This window comes from Vulpes lagopus, chromosome 14, assembly GCF_018345385.1.
Source record: "Vulpes lagopus strain Blue_001 chromosome 14, ASM1834538v1, whole genome shotgun sequence".
Taxonomy (NCBI): domain Eukaryota; kingdom Metazoa; phylum Chordata; class Mammalia; order Carnivora; family Canidae; genus Vulpes; species Vulpes lagopus.
In genome coordinates, this window is record NC_054837.1 from 26,182,967 (window position 1) to 26,205,111 (window position 22,145).

The 22,145-nt window shown below is 52.7% G+C and overlaps 1 protein-coding gene across 4 annotated transcripts in view; it reads left to right on the forward strand.

Moving 5' to 3' along the window:
* Positions 1–2,416: 2,416 nt before the first annotated feature.
* Positions 2,417–22,145, forward strand: part of RASAL1 (RAS protein activator like 1) — a 31,470-nt gene continuing 11,741 nt past the window's right edge. The window contains exons 1-14 of one of the 4 annotated variants that reach the window (XM_041728328.1): positions 2,417–2,485; positions 3,145–3,243; positions 3,812–3,891; positions 4,569–4,772; positions 5,492–5,752; positions 8,594–8,650; positions 11,202–11,315; positions 11,454–11,515; positions 16,527–16,656; positions 18,702–18,783; positions 18,866–18,997; positions 20,929–21,017; positions 21,738–21,855; positions 21,985–22,138. In XM_041728328.1, coding sequence (XP_041584262.1) covers positions 4,708–4,772; positions 5,492–5,752; positions 8,594–8,650; positions 11,202–11,315; positions 11,454–11,515; positions 16,527–16,656; positions 18,702–18,783; positions 18,866–18,997; positions 20,929–21,017; positions 21,738–21,855; positions 21,985–22,138 — 1,264 coding nt within the window. In that variant the 5' untranslated portion in view covers positions 2,417–2,485; positions 3,145–3,243; positions 3,812–3,891; positions 4,569–4,707. Of the gene's footprint in view, positions 2,486–3,107; positions 3,244–3,811; positions 3,892–4,568; positions 4,773–5,153; positions 5,427–5,491; positions 5,753–8,593; positions 8,651–11,201; positions 11,316–11,453; positions 11,516–16,526; positions 16,657–18,701; positions 18,784–18,865; positions 18,998–20,928; positions 21,018–21,737; positions 21,856–21,984; positions 22,139–22,145 lie in introns of those variants that run through there. The other 3 variants (XM_041728331.1, XM_041728330.1, XM_041728329.1) reach the window with 3 other exon arrangements.

Genomic DNA, 22,145 nt, shown 5'->3' on the forward strand with positions numbered 1-22,145 from the left:
GGCTCCCCGGAGGCTGTGGGCCATCAACAAAGCCCGGGAGGTGGTGCTTTCAGACAGGCAGCTCGAAGTATTTTCTGATGATGAAAGAAGCACCCGTCATTATGTGTAGGGAAGCCTGCAGCCCCTGCCCCACTCTGATGTCTGCTTTATCGGTGCGTATCACTCCCTGCTTCCTACCAAGAGTGTATTCTTCAGCTGCCTGCTACTTTTGCTAGTTCCCCCACGCCACTGAGAGCCCTGGGAGAGCCAGGCTGGGCTGTCTCATACCTCCCTGTGTCCCCACGCCTGGGACACAGTAGGCACTCAACACAGATCTGTTGAATAAAAGGAATATTCATGCAAAGAACATCCATATAATGCTTTGTGACAGCAGGATCATGCTGTGTAAACGGTTGTGCTTTCCTCATTACCTGTGTTTCTTTTTTTTTTAGCATTTTTACCATTTTCCCGTCATTCAAAGTCTTTGAATATATCCTTTTTAACAGCTACATAGTATTCCATGGCATTTGTCTATGCTTTGTTAGCCCCACCACTCCTAATCTTTCTTCAGTTGTATGGTTAGGACAACAACAAGGATCCAGGTACAAAAATGGGTGGAGGAAGGGCTTTCCTGATGGCAGGCAGGATAGGGCAAGGGCACTGTGGGCATGGCAGGTGGGGGGATGCAAGTAAAATCTTAAGAGTATTGAGCTCAGGAGTGGTGTCTAGAAGGCTATGTGGTCGGGGCATCTGGTGCCCAGTGGTGTGCTGTTAAACTGACCCTCCAACTCCCCCTTGCCCGCATGGTAGCATTTGCCAGTTTCCATGGGGGTAAATTCTCCTACCATGAACGGTTTCAGGTTCCCACAGTGGCATTGCTGAACATCGAGTTGTAAAGCCATGGGCACAGCTGGCCCTCAGGAACAGGCAGTAGTGCCCATCCCTGGTTCTTGCTCTGAGACGAGGTGCTCCCTCTACTCTGTGTCTGGAGCTCTCCCTGCGTCCCAGGCCCAGCCCCCCGGTGAAGTGGCGGGGGACTCAGCAAACTCTGGGCAGTAGGGCCCATCAGGGTACAAGAGCCTGACCTGGGGATCTCCCAATCAGATTTCTCAGCTGAGATGCAAGGCTCCGGATTCCTTCGGCTCAGCAGCCTGGAGCCACGCTGGCTAATGAGGCATGGTTGCTCCATCCATCCCTGGAATTCGGGGTGAGGCCGGGTGTTCCACCTAGAGGAGGTCAGTGTCAGGCACAGCAGTGGGTTCAGGATGTCCTACTGTGGCCGTGACACCGAACCCGGCTGGGTGCCCGGCTGTGCTAAACATCTGACTTCTTTTCATCCCATCCTCACACCCACAGGATGAGGTGGGTGCTATTATTATCTCCAATACACAGATACGGAAACCAAGGCACCCAGAGGGTGCCCAAGAATACCCAGCTCATAAGTGTAGGTGCCATGATTCCATCCCGGGTTGGCTTGGCTGGATGCTAAAACCTCTGCGCTTAATTCCTGAGCTCAGCATCTCCTGCCACTTCAGGTTTTATGCAGCACTTGCTGTGCGCATCCCAGAGGTGCTAGACTACGCAGAGAGTTGGCAAGAAGATGACTATAGGTTTGTCTTTAAGGGCTTAGGGGAAGAGGAGGGGGGAGAGGCTAACTATTCCTTGAGCACCTACTTTGTGCCAGGAATGCTGCTGGGTGCCTTACACTGCCTCTTTTTTTTTTTTTTGAAATTTTTTTTTTTTTTTTTTTTATTTTTTTATTTACTTGTGATAGTCACAGAGAGAGAGAGAGAGAGAGAGAGAGGCAGAGACACAGGCAGAGGGAGAAGCAGGCTCCATGCACCGGGAGCCCGATGTGGGATTCGATCCCGTGTCTCTAGGATCGCGCCCTGGGCCAAAGGCAGGCGCTAAACCGCTGCGCCACCCAGGGATCCCCTTACACTGCCTCTTGATCAACTCTCACAACAAGCCCTGGGAAAGGTGAAACCCTTCCCACATGACAGCCCAGGCTTGGGTGCTCATAAGCCCACCCTCCCCTCTCTGAGCTGGGTAGCCTCCAGCAGGTCACACTCCTTCTCTCGCCCCCCTTCCCCCTTTGGTCCCTTGACAGGAGCTGCCCTGCGAGACCTCAAACCCTCTGCCAGTTTCAAGTCAAAGCTTCTCAGAACAACAGGAAGTGGCCGAGCCATTCGGAAAGTTTGAGGACTGTGGCCACAGCCCCGGGCGCGTTTCAGGGTCTAATGCCAGTTATTGGACAGGTGACAGAGCTAGCCCTCTGGAGGCCTGGCTGGCACATTCCATAGCCCTCATAACCTCCCTGGGGGCAGGAGGCGGGCGTCTGGGAATGTGACTTCCTGCTCAGCTCTGCAAGACTGGCTGAGTTGGCTGGTGGCAGTTTGGCTGGCATCCCAGGTGGCCCCAGGACCAAGGCCCTCAGGTTCCATCAGGGGTCCCTGGGGGCTGGACAGCCTATCTGAGATCTCTGCAGGATCTCAGAAGAAAAGAGGTTAGCCAAAAGCTCTCATCTGGGCTGGGGTGGAAAGTGGACAGAGTGCTTGTCTTGAATATCAGCAAGCACTATCATTTTCCCCTGGGAAGGATCTGGAGTGACTAGTAAGGCACCTGGAGGGGACTACTGGTATTTAACACTTCCTTGGGGTTACTGGGGTTCTGGATCCGACCCTGGATCACCTCTTGTACCCTGATGAAGGATGCTGCAATACTTCTAAGCCTTGGGGCCAGCCCTGCTAGACCCATATCCCAGATGGGGTAACTGAGGCCCAGTCTTTGGAAGTTGGAGGACTCAGCAGACAGTGGCCAGCTGGGGAGAGAACTCCAGGGATCGAATCCCTCCCTTACCAGCTTGGCAGGATCGCTGGGTGGGAAGTCAAGGAGGGAGCTTGGGAGGCAGACCACTGGCTACTCCAATGGCTGGGCCACGGGCCCTCCTGGTCCCACCTGTCTGGGCGTGGGCCGCTGTAGTCATTCTGCTGGGGCCTTCTCATTGGTGCCCAGCCCTGGGCTGACCCAAGTGAGTAAGGCTTGGTGCCAGCTCTTCCAAGAACTCTTAGGCAGGTAAACAACAAACTCATGGGGGAGAAATAGAGTAAGTACCTGCCCTGGGACAGGCTCTTCCTGTCACATTGTTTCAACTGTGTTTTTCAGACTGCAAGTTTTGAAACTTGCTGAGCTGAGGAGCAGCGAAAAAGAGAAGAAAAACTCTGTCTGGGTTGGAAGGGCATCTTGGAAGTCTTCCTAGAAGAGGTGACATTTGAGTTATGCCTGGAAGGGCAATAGTAATAATAATAATAATAATAATAATAATAATAATAGCAAATGCTTTCCATAAGCTTCTTATGTGCCTGTGACTGTGTTGAGAACTGTATCTGCTTCTCTCATACCTGCCTTAACACATCGAATTCTCTCAAAACCCCGTGAGCAAAATAGTTATTCCTATTGAACAGACGAGGAGGGATCCCTGGGTGGCGCAGCGGTTTGGCGCCTGCCTTTGGCCCAGGGCGCGATCCTGGAGACCCGGGATCGAATCCCACGTCGGGCTCCCGGTGCATGGAGCCTGCTTCTCCCTCTGCCTGTGTCTCTGCCTCTCTCTCTCTCTCTGTGACTATCATAAATAAATAAATAAATAATTAAAAAAAAAAAAAACAGACGAGGAAAGCAAGCCAGGGCACAGAGAGGAGGTTCGGTGACTTGCTCAAGGCCACACAGCCAGCAGGTGGTGGAGTCAGGGTTCAAATCCAGGACAGCCAGCCCATGCCTGCCTGCCACCTTCCCGGGCCATCTAATGCCTCTGAACCCGTTTCTTTACCCGTAGAAAGGGGGCGATGGTGCATCAGGACTGAGCGCGGAGAGTACTGGTGGGGACGCGAGCGGCTCAGAGCGGTGCCTGGCGCGGTAAGTGTTGGGCGGGTCGTACAGGACTTGGGTCTCCCCTCCCCGCCCCTCCCCGCCCCTCCCCGCCCCCTCCGGCCGCCGCCGCCTCCCCCGCGGGGCCAGCCCGTGACGCGCGAGCCGCCGCCGTCCCCACAGTCCGGGTTTAACTGGAAACTAAACGAGGGCGCAGGGGATGCGCGAGGCCCCTCCCCTGCCTCGGGACCGACGCGCTCCCCGCGCAGCATCCCCCGCCCCCCCCCTCCCGCCGCAGGTGCGACTCCCTCGTTAGCGACGCCTCCCGCCCCCCGCGGGTACTGCTCCCGAGCGCGCGCGGAGCTGGGGCCCCGGGGGCCCCGGGGGCGGGCGGGGCGCGCCGTGTCCTCGGAGCCCCACGCCGCTGGCGGGCCCGCCCCCTCCGGCTGCCCCGACGCGCCCGGTGTCCGCCGCGGGTGCGCTGGGCTGGGGTGCCGGCAGAGGGCGCGCGAGGGCGCCCGGGGACGGGCGGGAGGCTCGCGGGAGGCGGGATGGGGGGAGGGCCCTGGGTCGCCCCTCCCGCCCCTGCCCGCCCACCCCGAGCTCCAGACTGCGAGGCTGGAGCCGCGGTGCCCCGCGCGCGCCCTGCTGCAGCGCGCGCCTCCTACCTGTGGAGTGCGAGGGGCTCCCCCTCCCTGGACACCCGCTCTTGCTCCTCCGGAAAGCTCCCGCCTAGCTCCTCGCGGCTCGCCGAGGCGGCGCTGGGACCCCGGGACAGCAGCTGGTGACATGTAGACGCCCCCTCCGCGGTGCAGCCTCGGCACCTGGGCACCCCTCGGCGCTTAAAGTTTGGGGCTGGGCGCCATGGCCAAGAGCAGCTCCCTGAATGTCCGCGTGGTGGAGGGTCGGGCGCTGCCCGCCAAGGACGTGTGAGTACCCCGGGTCGAGTCCCGGGTGAGGGGCGCCGCACGTGGGGAGGGCGGGCCGCATGCCGGGGAGGGCCCGTGAGGTGGGCGGGGGGGGGGGCCTTGTCTAAGACCCAGTATTGGGGCAGGTCGGCCCTCACGGGCTAGAGGCCCCGTGCCCATCGTGACACCTAGTGCAGAGGGGCGCCCAGACTGAGCAGATGCACCACTCTGCCCCCAGGAAGTGGGGTGTCTTTGTTCCTGGGCTGTACTAAAGGGGACTATTAGAAGGTTGAATTTTGTTGGAGCTGCGGAGAGTATTGGAGCGCGGCCGGGGTGGGGAGGGGGTGTCGTCTCTTCCTTAGTTAAGGCAGGTGCGGGAGGTGGGGCTTCTCCAGACCAGGGTGGGTGCCTATCAAAAGAACCCTGGGAAGAAGGCCCAGAGTGCCGGGTGGTCCCAGGATTCCTCCGTGTGCATCTGGTGTTTAGGTTCGCAGATAGTCATCAGGTGGCTCACCAGCCAGGGTGGGGATGGGGAGTGGGGGGGACACCAATCTGGAGTCCTCTCTACCTAGAGCCCTGTGCTCCCCAGCTAGGAACTCCCTGTGTGGGCCTTCCCTGGATGCTGAGCTGCTTGGAGAGCCACCCCACCTCCACCGTAGCACCCTCCCCAGCCAGGTGTGATGGAGCTGGAGGACCCTTGGGCTCCCCTTGGTACCAGTCCTTGGCTCTGCTTCCTCCAGGGCTGAGTCAGCAGTTGCCGAATCAGCAGAATGGCGGGAGGGATCCCCCTCCTGCTTGGCCTGGAGCCCAGAAGGGGCGCTGAGGTGTCAGCACCTGGGACAGGTGTGGGATCCTTGGCAGGGCATCAGCTGTGTGACCTTGAACCTGGTCCTCTTGGGTCTCAATTTCCTGCCTGGACAATGGGAGCTCTGGACAGGAGCCATCCAGCCCCCAGCCACTGTGGAGATGGAGACCCTGTTAGGATTTACCCCATGGCCAAGGTGAGCAGAAATCTGGACTCTGAGCCTTTACCTGAGTGGAGATTAGGGCTTAGCTATGCCCTGACTCCCCCCAGCTGTGGGTCCCCAGTGAAGGGTCCCCTGCCTCTGATTTCATGAACCTTGCCCCTCCCCAACTCTGGGCTGCTGAGAGCAGTCTTAGCTTCCTCTCATCCTCATCAGCTACCCCAAATAAATATGCACTTGGGATAAAAGCAGAGCACTTGCTGTGTGAATGCAGCTTTTGGACAAGCCCCTGCTTCCCTCTTTCTGGGACACCCTCTCAGAGCCTCTGAGAATGACATTCTGGAACTTTTGCGACAGTGAGGCCAGGAATGGGGGCCTGGGAACTGCCGCATGGCTGAAGGGTGGGGGGGCCCTGGAGTAATCAGGTTTCCATCTCATGATCCTGGGTGAGGGCCGTGAGGGAGTGGCAGGTGGTGCCCCTGGCCCTGGACACGGCTCCCGGGGCTCCTTCTGCCTCTCCTGCAGAGGGAGTTGACTCATCTGGTTCCTGCATCTCTTGGCTACCCCTCCTCCCCCAAGTTCCAGGGCCCAGGTGAGCCCCAGAGCAAGGGTGGGAAGGAGTCACTAACCCTAGTGGAGGATACAGCCACCCTGCCTCAGTTTCTCTAGCTGCTGGCTCTCTTCTTCAAGAGGGGCCGTCCTCAGAGCATGCCGAGATCTCCATGCCCATGGAGACTCTTGGATGGGGGTGTGTTCTCTCTCTGGTCTCCTATGGGAAAGGGCCCAGACTTGTTCGGAAGCCTCGAAGCCTTGTCAGGTTTGAGGGCGGGGCCTGACCTGACTCTGGAGGAGGCCTCAACTGACAATTTGTGAGTAGTAGTGTTAGTAATAATAGCAGCTGTAAGTCGTCCAGGGCTTCCTCTGGGCCGGGTTCTGTGTTCAACACTTCCTGTGGCCCTATTAGCATTTCTGTTTCTAAATGGGGGACACTGAAGCCCAGAGAGGCAAAGTCACTTGCCTGAGGTCACACAGCTGGATCTGAGCTCTGACTACTCCAGTCTGTAAACCACACTGGGCAGGCGGTGGCCGAGGGGCCTTCTTTCCCACACTTGAGTTGGGGCGGGGGCCGTGGGAGAGGCCAAGGGTCTGGAGAGATCGAGGGTCTGGAAGGGGCACGCCTCCTGCCACTGCTGCCTCCTACCTGATGGGAGCCTGATAAGGCCCTCGTGCGTCAGTGCTGTGGAGCTGACTAGCCAGCTTGGCTCCCAAGAGGGGCCCCAGGGTCAGGCCTGGGTGATGGAAGGGGACATGTCTCCCAACTCTTTGCTAGTCGGATCCCGGCCAATCTTCCCATGCCTGCAGCTGGGGAAAGTGAGGAATGGGACCATATCTAAAAGAGGCTCAGGGATAGAGGACCTGAGCCAGAAAAATGAGATATAGGGATTACCCAGCCACAGGCAACCCCCAGGGAGAGCCAGATTAGGAAACTGAGGCTGCTAGGGTTACTCAGCCCAGTGGGTTTGAAATAGATTCAGAAGGGGAAACTGAGGCTTAGGGCACTACTCAGAAGGGGGCTCAAGGGTAGAACCCAGAAAAGAATGCAGGGACACAGGCCACCACCCAGCCTGAGGTGTTCTGTGATGAGGCCAGATGGGGAAGTGGAGGCATGGTGGCACCCACACAGAGGGAGCTGAGGCCTAAGGAAGGACTCGTCCAGCAGACAAGGCTCAGATCACAGCTGGCTCCTGGCACCAACAGCCCCCTCCCTGAAATCCTGTGGCATCTCTGGATTGGAAGTGGCAGATAGAGAGGGTGGGGGCTCCCCCAGAAGTTTGAGGAAGCAAGGAAGACAACTAAACACAGAGAGAAACGGGGAACAAGATGCCTTCAGAAGGATCGGAGTCAATTTTACAAATGATAGAGGGGGCTGGGAGTGGTCTCTCTGGTGAGGTGATTTTTGGACTGAGTCGGCCAGGATAAGATCAGGGACAGGGTATCTTAGATGCAACAGCAAGCGCAGAGGCCCTGAGGCTGGACTGAGGTTGGTGGAAGATAAAGGAGGCCTGTGTGTGATGGGACAGAGGGGACATGAGGACCCTAGGGGCAGCTTGGGAGGGGGCTGGTAACTCTTGTTATGAAAGGGGGATGGAGCTGGCTTTGGTTGGCTTGTGGCTCATGCCTACTCAAGGGGATGCAGCGCATCTGTGCTGCTGTTGGTTGAGTTTTGAGATCTGGGTGCCCTGGTCTTTGCCAGCAGAGGTGCATCCCCAGTGGGCCAAGCACTGGGAGCCCCCCTTCGCAGGGAAAGTCCCATGGAAATGAAAAGCTGGGATGGGCAATGCTTTCTCCAGAGGGTAGCGCTGAGGCTCCCGGGGCCTCCTGTGATGCATCCACCACCCCATGCATTACCTCCTTTAGTTCCTCCAGCCCACCCAAGAGATGTGTGTTAACGCTAGAGAGAGGGAAAGCTGGCACCCACAGACAGGGGGGAGGAGCCTTACCGGCTTCGGCAGCTAGCAGGTAGCAAAGCCAGGATGCCTCTCCAGCACATGCTGTTGGCCACAGCTCCGGGCTGCCTAGGACCAGCACTGGGAACTTTCTGGCCTCATGCCTCAGTGTTCTGTTTCTCTGGGTGGAAGCCCAGAGAGCCCATGCATGGTGGGTCAGGCTTGCGGTGGGTGGGCTGTGCACCCATGACATCTCCTGCTGGTCCCCTGAGGTTCTGCCTCTTAGCCCGACTCGCTGTGTGACCCTGGGCCAGTACCCTGCCCTCTCTGGGCTGCAGTTGCCCCTATCCGTACGTATAATGGGGGTGGATTGGGACTTCCACTCGTGGCTGCCCTCTCAACCTCGCTCCTGAACGTCCTCCTTCTGCAGGTCTGGGAGCAGTGACCCCTACTGCATCGTGAAGGTGGATGACGAGGTGGTGGCCAGGTGAGGAGTGGAGAGGCCAGGCCTGGGGAAAGAGGAACAGGGCAGAGGATGGAGGAGGAGCTCCTCCTAGACCTGGGGGGTCCAGGCACAAGACTGCATGTTGAAAAGAGGAGCGGGGCAAGGACAAGGCTTACGCCGAGGGTGGACATGTGGGGCTGACGGTGGACGCCATGTGCTTTGGCCCCTCTGGGGACAGACAGCTGGGACTGCCAGCTCCTCCTGCCGTCCTGCCCCACCGCCTGGCCGACACGGTCCCCCTGGACCAGATGATGTCCCTGCCGCTGTCCTGAGGCTGACTCAGCGGCTGCCAGCCTGTGTCTCCCACAGTGGCCTCCCCGGAGGCGGGCATCTCACGCTTGGCTGGGCTGGCTGGTTCCGGGCCTGCTGGGTGCTGCGGGCACCAGGGTGTGTGTGTGTGTGTGTGTGTGTGTGTGTGTGTGTGTGTGCACGCGCGCGCATGCATAACCAGCTGGGCCTGCTTTTGAGTGTGGGGGTGGGTGTTGAAGGGCTGGCGTGAATGCCTGCGACCACATGTGCATGTCCCTGGGGGTATGCAGCTCACAAGCTCACATTGTGTACAGTCTGGTGTGTGTGTGTGTGTGTGTGTGTGTGTGTAGCTGAGTGTGTGCACACACATGGTCTGCCCTGCATACACATGTGAGCACCAGTGTCTGCTTGTTTGGGTACACACGTGAGGACGGGAGGGGGTTGATGCATGAGTGAGTTTTGGGTGGGGGTGGAGGGAGGTGGTCTGGGCATAGTTGGTCCCCACCCCCGCAGGTCGGGGGACAGCTCTCAGGCCCCGCAGGCCTGAGGGGCGTGGGTGGGCAGGTGGGCGGCTGGCTGAAGCCTGGGTTCCTATGGAGACAGCAGGATTCAGGATGCCTTTGGTGCTGGTTCTGGTCCAGATGGTCTGGGAGCTGGGGGTGGGGAAGCCCTCCTGGGGAGGGGTGTCAGCCTGCAGCATCCCAGCTGACACCCCCCCCCCCCCCCCCCGTCCATTGTTCCCTATGCGCATGCTCCCCCCTCACCACATGCTGTGATACCAAACCCCCCAAACAGACAGATAGAATTCTCTGTGTGATCCCAGGCTGCCATCTCCCCATGTGTGCTCTGCGGGAGACTTCCAGCTGGGAAAAGACCAGGACAGGAGGAACAGGGTGTTTGGGAAGAAGAGACCTCTGATGGTGGTGCCCTGGGCTGGGGTAGAGGGCACAGTGTGCATCGGTGCATACATGCATGTGTACATGTTCACACTTTGTTGGGGAAGAGTGTGGGGAAAGGGAAGAAAGGAGTGGCCAGCGTATGACCAAATTCTGCAGCAATAGATTTGAGTGTGTCTTCACTGGGCAAAGTAGGTTCTTTGTTCCCTGCTGGGTAAAGGGAAGTGTTGGGTGAAGATGCTCTCTGTGTGTGTCTGTTTTAGGCTTGTCTTGGTCCCTAACCCTCCTGTGGTTCCCTCTTGCTTCCTGAGTGCTCTGGCTCCTGCTGACTTCGTGGGCTCTTGGCCCCCCACACTTCCCCATTTCTCAGCCCGCACCTTCCTGTTCCTTAGACTCAACAAGCCCACCCCTGCCTCAGGGCCTTTGCACATGCTGTTCCAACCATCTTGTCCTCATCTTCTCTGCCTCCTTTGCCTGACTAGCTCCTGCAAGAAGCCTTTTCTGACTCCTCCTACCCACATCCCCAGACCAAGCCAGGTGCCACTGAGCTAACCTAAATCACAGGACTTCTCTTGCTGTCGTGTGTCACAAGAGCTCAGGAAGGAGCACTTGCCCACTGAGGGGGGCTCTGTGGAGGCAGGGACCTTGGCACCTCTTCCTCTGATTCTCCATCGCCCACAAGGCTTGGCATGCAGTCACGGTGTCTATGGAGTGAAGGAATGAATGAATGGAGTTTGTGCGTTGTCAGTTACTATGCTCTGGGATTCTGTGTGTGTGTACCTGCCATCCATCACTATGCATGTCAGTGTGTGTCTGTGGGTTTCTGTGTATCTCTATGTGCTGAGCATTTTCCTTTTGATCTATGTGTCTGTGTGAATGTGTCTGTTTTCTCTGTGTGTATCTGCGTGTATCCATATGTAGGAACACATAGATGTGCATTTCTAGAAATTTCTGAGGATGCTTATGTGTATCTGTGCATACAGGAATGTGTCTCTGGCTTTCTTGGTCTATCTGTGTCTCTCTTTCAGGGTGTATCCTGGTGTGAGTGTGTGTATGTGTGTGTGTGTGTGTGTGTATGTGTGTATGTAGGTCTCAGGGTATATGGGTTTTGGGGTTTCTGTGTGTATTTGTGTTTTGTTTTTAAGTAGGCTCCACACCTAGCATGGAGCCCTACAGGGGGCTTGAACTCATGACCCTGAGATCAGGACCTGAGCTGAGATCAAGTTCAGATGCTTACCAGACTGAGCCACCCAGGCACCCCTCGTTGTGTGCATTTGTGTGTATATCTATGCACATCATGGATATATGTGTGTATGTGTGGGGGTCCCCAGGTGTCTTCCACCTGTGTGGCCCAAGGGTCCCCAGCCCCCTGTGCCCTCTTTTTGTAGGACCGCAACTGTCTGGCGGAGCCTGAGCCCCTTCTGGGGGGAGGAGTATACTGTACACCTGCCCCTGGATTTCCATCATCTGGCCTTCTATGTTCTGGACGAAGATACAGTGGGGTGTGTGCCCTGGGGACCTATGCTTGGGCACCTGGGGGAAGGCGGGGTGCCCCGAAGCAAAGTATCCACCCAGCCAGCCCTTACTGCCTGCTTTCACTGCTTAATGACTTACACTGTCACCTGTTCACCTTTCCACAGGCACGACGACATCATTGGCAAGATCTCGCTGAGCAGGGAAGCAATCACAGCCGACCCCCGAGGTGGGAGAGGGGCAGTAGACTTCAGCTGGGTGGAGGGAGCAGGGGTGGCCATGACCAGGTTTGCAAGCACCATAGCAAGTGGCACGGGGAAGCACAGAGTCCAGTGGAAAATTACTTCAGTTGTTGATTTTTATTTATTTTAAAAAATTTTTTTGGAAGAGAGAGAACACACATGCACAAGTTGGATGAGGGAGGGACAGAGAAAGGGAGAGAGAGAATCCCAAGCAGGCAACATGCCCAGCATAGAGGCTGACACCAGGCTCAATCTCATGACCTTGAGATCATGACCGAGCTGAAACCAAGAGTCAGATGCTTAACCGATTAAGCCACTCAGGTGCCCCATCAGTTGTTGATTTAAATTTTTTAAAATTTAGTTTATTTATTGAGTAGTTTAATTAATTTACATAGTTCAGTATTCAAAAAATATAATTAGTGGTGAAACTGTTCCTCTTAATCCAGCTATTCCATTTTCATTTTCAAGGTTGTCAGTTTCTTGTATGTCCTTCTAGAGATTATTTTATTTTATTTTATTTTATTTATTTATTTTATTTTATTTTATTTTATTTTATTTATATTTTAAGGATTTTATTTGAGAGAGAGAGAGAGAGAGAGAGAGCAGGAGTTGGTGAGGGGCAGAGGGAGAAGCAGACTCTCTGCTGAGCAGAGATCCCCATACAGGGCTCAATCCCAGGATCCTGAGGTCATGACCCGAGCTGAAGGCAGACACCCCACTGACTGAGCCAACCAGGTGTTCCTAAAGATATTTCAAATAGGGTTCATAATTCTAAGTGCTTTTTACATGAATCAACTCATTTAATTATCATAATAGCCCTGTGAAGTAGGAACTCTTATGATGCCCACTCCAGAGGTGAACATCCTGAAGCACATGGGACTGATTATATGGCTTGCCCCAGATCACAAAGTTATTAGGTGAATGGCCAGGATTTGAACCACGATTGTCTACCTCCAGTCTGTGCTATTAACACAGCATCATATGTGTCTTTTCTCTGCTCATAGGAATGGCAGCCTGATATACTCACTGTTCTGTACCTTGCCTTTTTTTTTTTTAAAGATTTTGTTTATTTATTTATTCATGTGAGGTAGAGAGAGAGAGAGAGAGGCACAGACATAGGCAGAGGGAGAAGCAGGCTCCTCACAGGGAGCCCGATGTGGGACTCGATCCCAGGACCCTCAGATCACGGCCTGGGCCAAGACAGAGACACTTAACAGCTGAGCCATCCAGGCACCCCTGTGCCTTGCCTTTCACTTCACCATGTATCTTGGAGACCTTTCCATATAAGTTCCCCAAATCTTCAACATTCTTTGATCTTTGACTTCATGGCACTCCATTGTATGGAAATGCCATAATTTATTTGGCTGGTTCCCTATTGATGGGCACTTGGGTTGTTTACTGTCTCTCCCTAGTTCACACAATACAGCCTTGAATAGCCTTGTACAAATGTGATTTCACACATGTGCAAGTTACATCAATCAGCCTGATAAGTCCCTAGAAGTGGATTTTCTTGGTCATAGAGTATCCACATTAGCATATTAGAGACTTATTGCTAAGTTGCCCTCTATGGAGGAGATAACAAATTGCCCCCCTGTACTTTTGCCAGCAATTACCAAACTTTTTGATCTTGTATCTTACAGGTAAAAAGTTGCCTCTTTGTTTAGGTTATTTTGTATTTCTCTATGAATGAGATTGATAGCCTTGTTATATATTTAAGAGTTACCTTATTTCCTTTTCTGTTTGTTATTTATTTACATTTTTTGTGCATTTCCCCCCACTGGGTTGTTTGGCTTTTCTTATTGATTTGTAGGAACTCTTTACATATTAGGCAAATTTAACTCTATCATATTAGCTGCAAATATTTTTTCTTCCTTTGTCACTTGTGTTTTTGCTTATCATTTTGTTCTATGTATAAACTTTATTTATTTTTCTCTAGTTAACTTTATCTTTTTTTTATGGCTCTTAATTTTCTGTGATACCTAAAAAGGCCTTCCCAACTCTAAGAGAAGATAAGTTTTTTTACCATGATTCCTTCTCAAAACAATTTGTTTTCCTTTTGTACATTCACATCTTTGATCTATTTGGAATTTATCCAGATTCAAGTATGGAGAGGGATTGAACTATATTGCTTTTTCTCTAGATAACTACTAATTGTCTCAACGTCAGTAATTGAATAATGTATTTTTTCATTGGGGGAATTAGTTGAAAACTTATGTGCTAATAATCATAACCATTGCTCTTATTTAATGAGAGCTTACTATTATTAATATAACTATATTTAGTCTTCACAACACTAAGTGAAGTGTGCACTAGAATAATCTTGAATTTATGGCTGATGGAAAGTGAGGTTTGGAGAGGTGAGGGCACTTGCCCCTCCTAGAAGTTTCAGAGCTGGGAGTTGAGTCCAGGCTGTCCTGCTTCCAAAGTCTATGCTTTCAACCTGTCTGCTGAGCTGTTCCTGTTATGCCTCAAACATCCACCCAAGGGGGTGGAATTAGATGAATAAAGTATGAGTCCAGGCTTCAAGGAGCTTGTGGACCAGATAGAAGGAGAGAACAGAACATGTTCACACAGAACAAGGAACAAGAAAAAAAGGGGAACTGTCCATGTGTGTGCTTTTTATTTTTTAAGCAGGATAGGAATGTAGGGGTGGAGGCATATGGAATATTACTGGCATGACAGTGGATGAGGATAAGAGGGCTAGTGTAGTCAAGGAAGGTTTCCTGGATGAAGGGGAATGAGTTGGTTCTTAAAGGTGCTTTGGCAGACACTAAGACATGTCTCTATAAATTCTCTTCTAGGGTTGGGCATAGGCCAGGCCAGATGGAGTCCTCAGTGGGTCTCAATTGGAGAAGGCCATAGGTGACAGGCTAGAGTCTGGACTTTCTTCTAGAGGCACTAGGGAGCCATTGATGGTCCTTTAGCAAGACAGCAAAGAGAGTAGAGCCATATTATCAGAGGATGGAGTGATAGAAGAGATTAGATACATTTTCAGAAGATCTCTGTGCTACTTTGTGGATTTTGGATCACAGTGGGACAAGAGTACATATGAGAGATCAATTAGGAGTCTGTTGCAGTAATCAAGTGACAGGAAGCTGATGGCATCTTGGATTTGGGGGTAACAGTAAATATAGAGGTGAGGGGGGACTAAACTCCCAGTAGTGTGTGGCACTAGATCCTCCTGTAGCATAACAGTGAGATCCTGAATTAGACAGGATACCTAATACATTTTAGGACTTGCTGCAAAGAAGAAAAAATTCTCACTATTCTCTAGTCCCCCCACTGCCACCCTCCTCCCACCACTTATGAGCGAAAACCTGACAGGGGGTGGGGAATAATAAGCAAAGGAGTAAGGAAAGATTTCCCTGAAAGTAAATGTCAGCATCACATCTCATCAATAAAGAGACTAAATCTTGGGCCAGGGTAAGGCAGATGCTACTGAACCCAAGATTTCCCATTTGATGAAGACCCTTTAAGTGTCCTAGAATAAGCAACCACCATTCCTCTCCAGGGATAAGCATCCTCATGTTAAGTTTCCCACAGAGTCAGCTCAAACAGACATGACTTTGTAATCAGAGCTCACCATATGCATGAGGAAGTGGGCCACCATGAGCAAGAGTCAGCAGACACAATAACCACCAGATGTGAACCTGCAAAGATGTTAGATTTTATCATTATGATACACAGGATTTTAAAAGGAATAAACTATCTATCTATCCTAACTATATATTTTAAAATATTTTGTTTATTTATTCATGAGAGACAAACACAGAGAGACAGAGACACAGGCAGAGGGAGAAGCAGGCTCCATTCAGGGAGCCTGATGTGGGACTTGATCTCAGGACCCCAGGATCACGCCCTGGGCCAAAGGCAGATGCTCAACCACTGAGCCACCCAGGTGTCCCAGGAATATACTATTTAAATAAATAGAAATGTAATCCCCAGAAAGAGCCAATCATAATCATAATAAATTGGAGCAATACATTAAAAAATAGACTTGGAAAAAAACCCAAAGCAAACTTGTAGAGATCAAAAGTAGTCACTGAAATTGAAAACTGAGTGGCCGAATTCAACAGCAGATCATTCAGAGATGATGAGAGAATTAATGAGCTGGAAGAGAGATATGAAGAAATTATTTAGACATTGGCCCAGAGAAACAAGAAGGAAAATATAAAAGAGAAGTTCAGAGACATAGGAAATTACTGAGAAGGTCTAACATCCATTGAATTGGAGTCCTAGGAGGAAAGAAGAGAAAAAATTAGGGAGAAGAAGTGACTAGAAAAAAATTGATGACCTGGAATCTTCCAGAACTCAAGAAAGGAAGGACATGATTCCTTAAATAGAAACAATACAACCCCCAGTAAGCAGGATAAGAAAATAAGAAAATTCTCACCTGCCTATGCAGTGAAATTGGATAACATCAAACACATAGTCCTTAAAATTAAAGAGAAAAGGTAGATCATTGACACAAGGTCAGTTATGAAGCTGAAATGACTTCTCAGCAGCTACAATGGAAGCTAGAAGTTAGTGGATGATATCTTCAGAGTGGAGAGAGAGAGAGAGAGAGAGAGAGAGAGAGAGACAGAGAGAGGTTGAAATTGACTTGACTGTTTTGGGCAGAGAGAACTGCCTGGATGGAGGGTCAGAGGTAGGAATGCCCAAGATTTTTGTGAAGGGGGAGTATGTTGGAACCAAACAATGAAGTGTTTTGTACAGCAGGGTGAAGAGTGTGATAGTACCGGGTGAAGGGCATTGGACTTACTGCCCGCATTCAGTGCCCAGCTCTGCCACTTAGTAACTGCAGGATCATGGGCAAAGCTTTTCCTTCACTGTGCCTCATTTTCCTCATCAGGAAGGTGGATGATTGATTACAGCACCTATATCAAAGGCGAACACGAGAGGTCCATGACTTAATACATGTGTAATGTTAATTGAATTGTTAACACAATGCCAGTGTCCAGTAAGTGCTTAATAGATGTTAGCACTTGTGCCCTCCAGGAATTGATAGCTGGATCAACCTGAGCCGTGTCGACCCAGATGCAGAAGTGCAGGGTGAGGTCTGCTTGGATGTGCAGATGCTGGAGGACACGCGGGGCCGTTGTCTTCGCTGTCACGTGCTCCAGGCCAGGTATAGTCATGATGGGGGCTGGTGTGGGGTTGGTCTGACAATGAGCAAGAGTTTGCTGGATGCCCCCAGCTGTCTTGGCTTTTGAGACTGCATCACTCTGGGAAATTTCTGGGCTCACAACCAGGATCACTTGTAGACAAACAGTCCAAGTTCACCAGGTTTGCAGACTCCTGGGGTCAGAGCACAAGCAAAATCTTTGCTGGGTCTTCAGGTGCCAGCAACCAAAGGTCAGACACTCAGGATGGCCAGAAAAAGCATGGAGGTGTATTAATCAAATTGTAAGTGATAGATACCCAATTCCTACTAGCTTAAGCAGATTGGCTTATATGAATGACATGCAGCTTCAGGCATGGCTGGATTCAGGTGCTCAAACAGTGAGATCAGGAATCTATAGACATAGACTTTTCAGCTGTCTTTTGTATTAGGTTCATTCTCAGGCAGTCTGTCTCCAGGTGTGGGCAAAGATGACCCCAGCAGGATGGCATCCTGCCAACTTGGCAGGTCTAATCGAAAAAGAAATTTCCTTCGTCATTTCCAACGAATGTCCTGAGACTGAATCTTACTGGCCCAATCTGAGGCACATACCTATCTCTGAACCAATTACATGGACTCTGATTGGATGGGCCTGAGTCCCACACCCACTCCTGGAGTGAGAGAGGGATCAGCCTATCTGTTATGTGAGCTGGGAGTGAGAGAGGGACAGGTCCTGTCCCAAAGAAACAGGAGAAGGAAGATGAATGCAGGACCAGTGAAACCCACAGATGACCCTCCAGGGGCACCAGCTCATGGGATATCCGTCTTTCTGCCTGCCTTTTATCACTCTGCAGTCCCCTCCTTTCTTCCTCAGCTCCCCCATCATTCTGCTTCCTTAAATACTCCCATCCCTCTTCCCCACTCATCTCTCATCTTGTCTTTCTGCCTTGTTTTCACACCTTACTCCCCCAACCCTCACTTTTAGACCAGTCCTCAGGCAGGTTGGGGAGGACCTTTACTTCTGGTTTGCTGTGTGGCCTTAAAGCCTTTCCTTGCCCTCTCTGTGCCTCTCTCACCATCTCCAGATTTCTGTCTCCAGCCAGGGTTCCCTGGCATCTGGATGGAGTACCAGGGTGGCAGAGGACGGGCAAAAGGACTGAGCATGGGACAGTGGGCTCCTCATCTGCTTTGTGCCAGTGGCTTCCTCCTCAGCCACAAGGCTGTGCAGGATCCTTGCAAGCAGGAGAGGACTGATTGCTGTCGCTTAGCAACTGGGCTGGCTCCTAGGAAACCGAAGAAGGCTTTGGATGCCAAGCAGGGGTGGGAGAGGCGCAGCAGGAGGAAGCCAGCAGCCCCTGGTGAGGGGCTGTACTGGATTTGGGGGATCTCAGGAGGGAGGGATTGGGAAAACTGACTGAGGTGAGACTTTGGGGTTGTCGTGGCAACCGGAGACAGGAGGTCCTTGCCTCAAGCCTTTTCTTGGGTCCCAGGCAGGGTGGAGGCATGCATGTTTGTTGAATGAATGAATGAATGAATGGGTGCTCACATCCTGCCAGCTGCTGTGCTCAGCCTTTTATACACATCATGTCCTTTAAGCCTCGGCCCTGTGAGGTTGGTCCATTATTATTTCCATTTTCCAGATGAGGAAACTGAGGCTCATGGCAGTGAAGCGACTTTCCCTAGTGTCCCCCAGCCAAAGGGTGGTAGGGCCAGGCTTTGAACCCTGGCGTCTGGTCTCCTATCCAGGGGTTCCAGAGAAACTGAGGCTCTCTTCCCACTCTCCACTGCACCTTCACCTCTTGGGCCTTGTGATTCAGGATTTGACCTTTTGGTGCTTCAGTTCCCTTATCTGGAAGATAGGGCCATACTAGGGCCTCCTCATAGGGTCATACTGGTCCACAGGAAGATACTGGGCTTGGACAGGCAGGGTGAGGGGTACTACTTGTTGGGTCCCACAGTAGAGGCCAGAGGCATTTGAATAGTCCCCCCCTGAACCCCCTTTTCAAGGTCTAGCTTGGGATTTGGTCCTCAGAGTTCCTGCATCCCTCACTCCTTTCCTCATCTGTCCACAGGGACCTGGCCCCCCGAGACATCACCGGCACATCTGACCCATTTGCTCGAGTGTTCTGGGGCAGCCAGAGCCTGGAGACTTCAGTGAGTGGTGTCATGGATCCGGGGAGGGGTGGGCATGGAGGCGGGCCCTCCTCAGCTCTCGCGCTCTCTCCGCCTTCCCCAGACTATCAAGAAGACCCGTTTCCCACACTGGGATGAAGTGCTGGAGCTGCGGGAGATGCCAGGTGCCCCAGCCCCGCTGCGGGTGGAGCTCTGGGACTGGGACATGGTGGGCAAGAATGACTTCTTAGGCATGGTAAGCACCCCCTCCCCAACACCCTTCATGGATCCCCAGTACCCCCACGAGGGAAGGAGAGGGGAGATGGGCTGTGCATCCTGAGATCTGGAAGGATTGATGTGAAGGCTGTCTCAACTAGCTCCTTGGCCCAGCCCGGGCGATGGAGTGCCACTGCCCCATTGTACAGGTGAGGAGACAGAGGCTCTCCAAGGGGCAGGAACCTGCCCAAGGTCACAGGGCGGGCCCAGATCCTCATTCTGAGGTGAGGGTACTCAGAATGACCATGTGCTAAGTGCTTCTCCAGCAAGATCTCACTTATGTACTCCTCATGACCACCCTTTGAGACTGGGGCTGTTGTCTGCATTTTATAGATGGGAAAACCGAGGTTCATTCAGAGAAGCTGGGTGACTTTCCCAAGGCTATACGACTAAGAAATGGCAGAGCCAGGATCTGAGTTCAGGTTTCTCTGACTCCAGAATTTCAGTGCTTAACCCCTACCCCCTGGAAGCACCGGGCTCAAGGTCTCTCTTGGAACCTCAGTTTGCACATTTGTAAAATGGATGCAACTGCCCCTGCCTCTCAGTGGTAGTGGATGTATAGTCAGGGCTGACAGTTTTTATTTTTTAAAATTTATTTTTAATTTATTTACTTTTAAATGTTTTTTAAAAAGATTTTATTTATTCATTCATGAGCGACCCAGAGAGAGGCAGAGACACAGGCAGAGGGAGAAGCAGGCTTCCCTCAAGGAGCCCGATGCGGGACCCGATCCTGGATCCCGCGATCATACCCCAAGCCGAAGGTAGACGCTCAACTGCTGAGCCACCCAGGGGTCCTGGGGCTGATGGTTTTTAAAAGGAAGGCAAGATTCGAGCAGGTTTCGGGGAGACTAGGTTATGCACAGCCAGTGGCGGTGAGAGGATGGATGTGTAAATAGTGCAGCAGCTGTGGGAAACAGCCTGGCTGTCCCTCAGATGGTTAAAAAGCATCACCACGTGCCCTGGCAATTCTACCTCTAGGTTTGCACCAAGAAAAATGAAAACACATGTCCGCACAAAAGCTTGTACATGAATGTTCACAGCAGCATTGTCCATGAGAGCCAAGAGTGGAGGCAACGCAAATGTCCCTCCGCAGCTGAGTGAATACATACAGCAGGTGTATCCGTACAACGGAGTGTTCCTCGGCCATAAGAGGGAACGAGGTCGTGGCACCTGGGTGAACCCAGAAGACATGCTAAGGGACAGAAGCCAGTCCCAAACCCCCACATATGATACAATTTCATTTACATGAGATGTCTGGCGTAGGTGAACATGTGGAGAGAGACAGTGGATCAGTGGTGGCCAGGGGCTGGGGGTGCGGGTGGGAGCTGAACAGTGACACCTAATGAGCACAGGAGTTTGGGGGCGCTGACAGTAAATGTTCCGAAATTAGTGGTGATGGTTTCGCACAGCTCTATGAGTAGACTGAAAACCACTGAATTACACTTGTTAAATACATGAATTGTATGTGATGCAAATGACATCTTTATAAAGTTATTTTAAAAGAGAGAGAGGGTGGGGCTCAGGGGCCTCCTGGACTGTCTTTCAGCTTTTGGACAGATGCGATTTGTGTACCCAAACAGCTGACGATGGCCTCAGTCCAGTTATGTGGTCTCTAGAAGCTGTGTGACCTTGGGCAAGTCACTCTATCTCTCCAGGCCTCAGTTTCCCCGAATGTGAATCACCCTGGAGGCCCTTAGTGTCCTGGCAGGAGCTAGTAAATTGGGACCAGGGGAGGGAGTGTGGCTGCTGTTGTGTCGATGGGGCACGGTAGGAGAAAGGAGGTGGGCCCTGGCAGTAAATGCCTCCCCCCTCCTCATAGGGGGGCAGCCCAAGCTCTTCTTCTAGGCCCAGGTGAGGCCTTGGGCCTGACAAGGTGGAGCTCACCTGAGGGTCTTCGTGTCCCCACCGCAGGTGGAATTCCCCCCGCAGGTCCTGCAGCAGAACGCACCCAGTGGTTGGTTCCGTCTCCTACCCTTTCCCAGAGCCGAGGAGGATTCTGGGTAAATGTGGGCGCGGAGGGGGGCGGCCAGGCTGAACCCATGCTGAGTGCCATCTTCAGCTTGTGGGCAGGTCCTCGTGGGTGCCCAAGTCCGCCCACACGCTGTCACCATGTCACTTCATTCACTCACTTCACAAAAGTCTTATAATGGGTGTTTCCGTATGTCCAAATGAGTTCACCCTGTACCCATCCACCTGTTTGCATGCGAGTGTGTCAGTTCACACTAGTCGATGCGTGTTCAAAACCCTGGGTCCTTCCACACCTGCCCATGCCTGTTCACACTGTCCGTTCTTGTACACCTCATACCGACCACACTGTTTACATTGACTTTCCCTGTCATTCCTGTTTATCCCTGTCAACATCTGTTCACTATACCCACACCTGTCCACACCTGCCCACACTTGTCTGCATCTGACTATACTATCCACACCTCTCCACGTTGTCCCTTCACGGTGTATACATTTGTTTACCTGGCCACATCATTCCACACCAGCCGTATCTGTTGACTCTGTGCTCGGCCGTTCCTGTTTATCCCCGTCAATATCTGCTCACACCTGTTCACACCTGCCCACCCTGGCCACACCTGTTCACATCTGCCCACATCTGCCTCGTTTTGCTAATATGCATGCTCCATATCTGTGTTTGTGCCTGCCTATCTTGGCCGTCCACACCTGCACATACATACTTACTGCTCTCTCCTCTGTGGTCTGATCCCCATCAGGGGAACCCTGGGTGCCCTGCGGCTGAAGGTGCGCCTCAGCGAGGACCGAATCCTGCCCTCCGGGTATTACCAGCCGCTCATGGAGCTGCTCATGGCATCTGTGCTGGAGCCAGCAGAGGTGAGTGCATCAATTCTGCTGGGGATCTGGATTATGGCCTCCCCCTGCTTTAGGGATCCCTACCGGGGCTCTTTTGCTTTGGGGCCTCAGGGCCCTGGGCCACCTCTCCTGCCTCTCATCCTTCCCCAGGAGGATGCTGCTAGTCCGCTGGCTGTGCTGGAGGAGCTGACCTTGGGGGACTGCCGCCAGGACCTTGCCACCAAGCTGGTGAAGCTCTTTCTTGGCAAAGGCCTGGCTGGACCCTTTCTGGACTATCTCACCCGGCGTGAGGTTATGCGGACCAGTGAGTT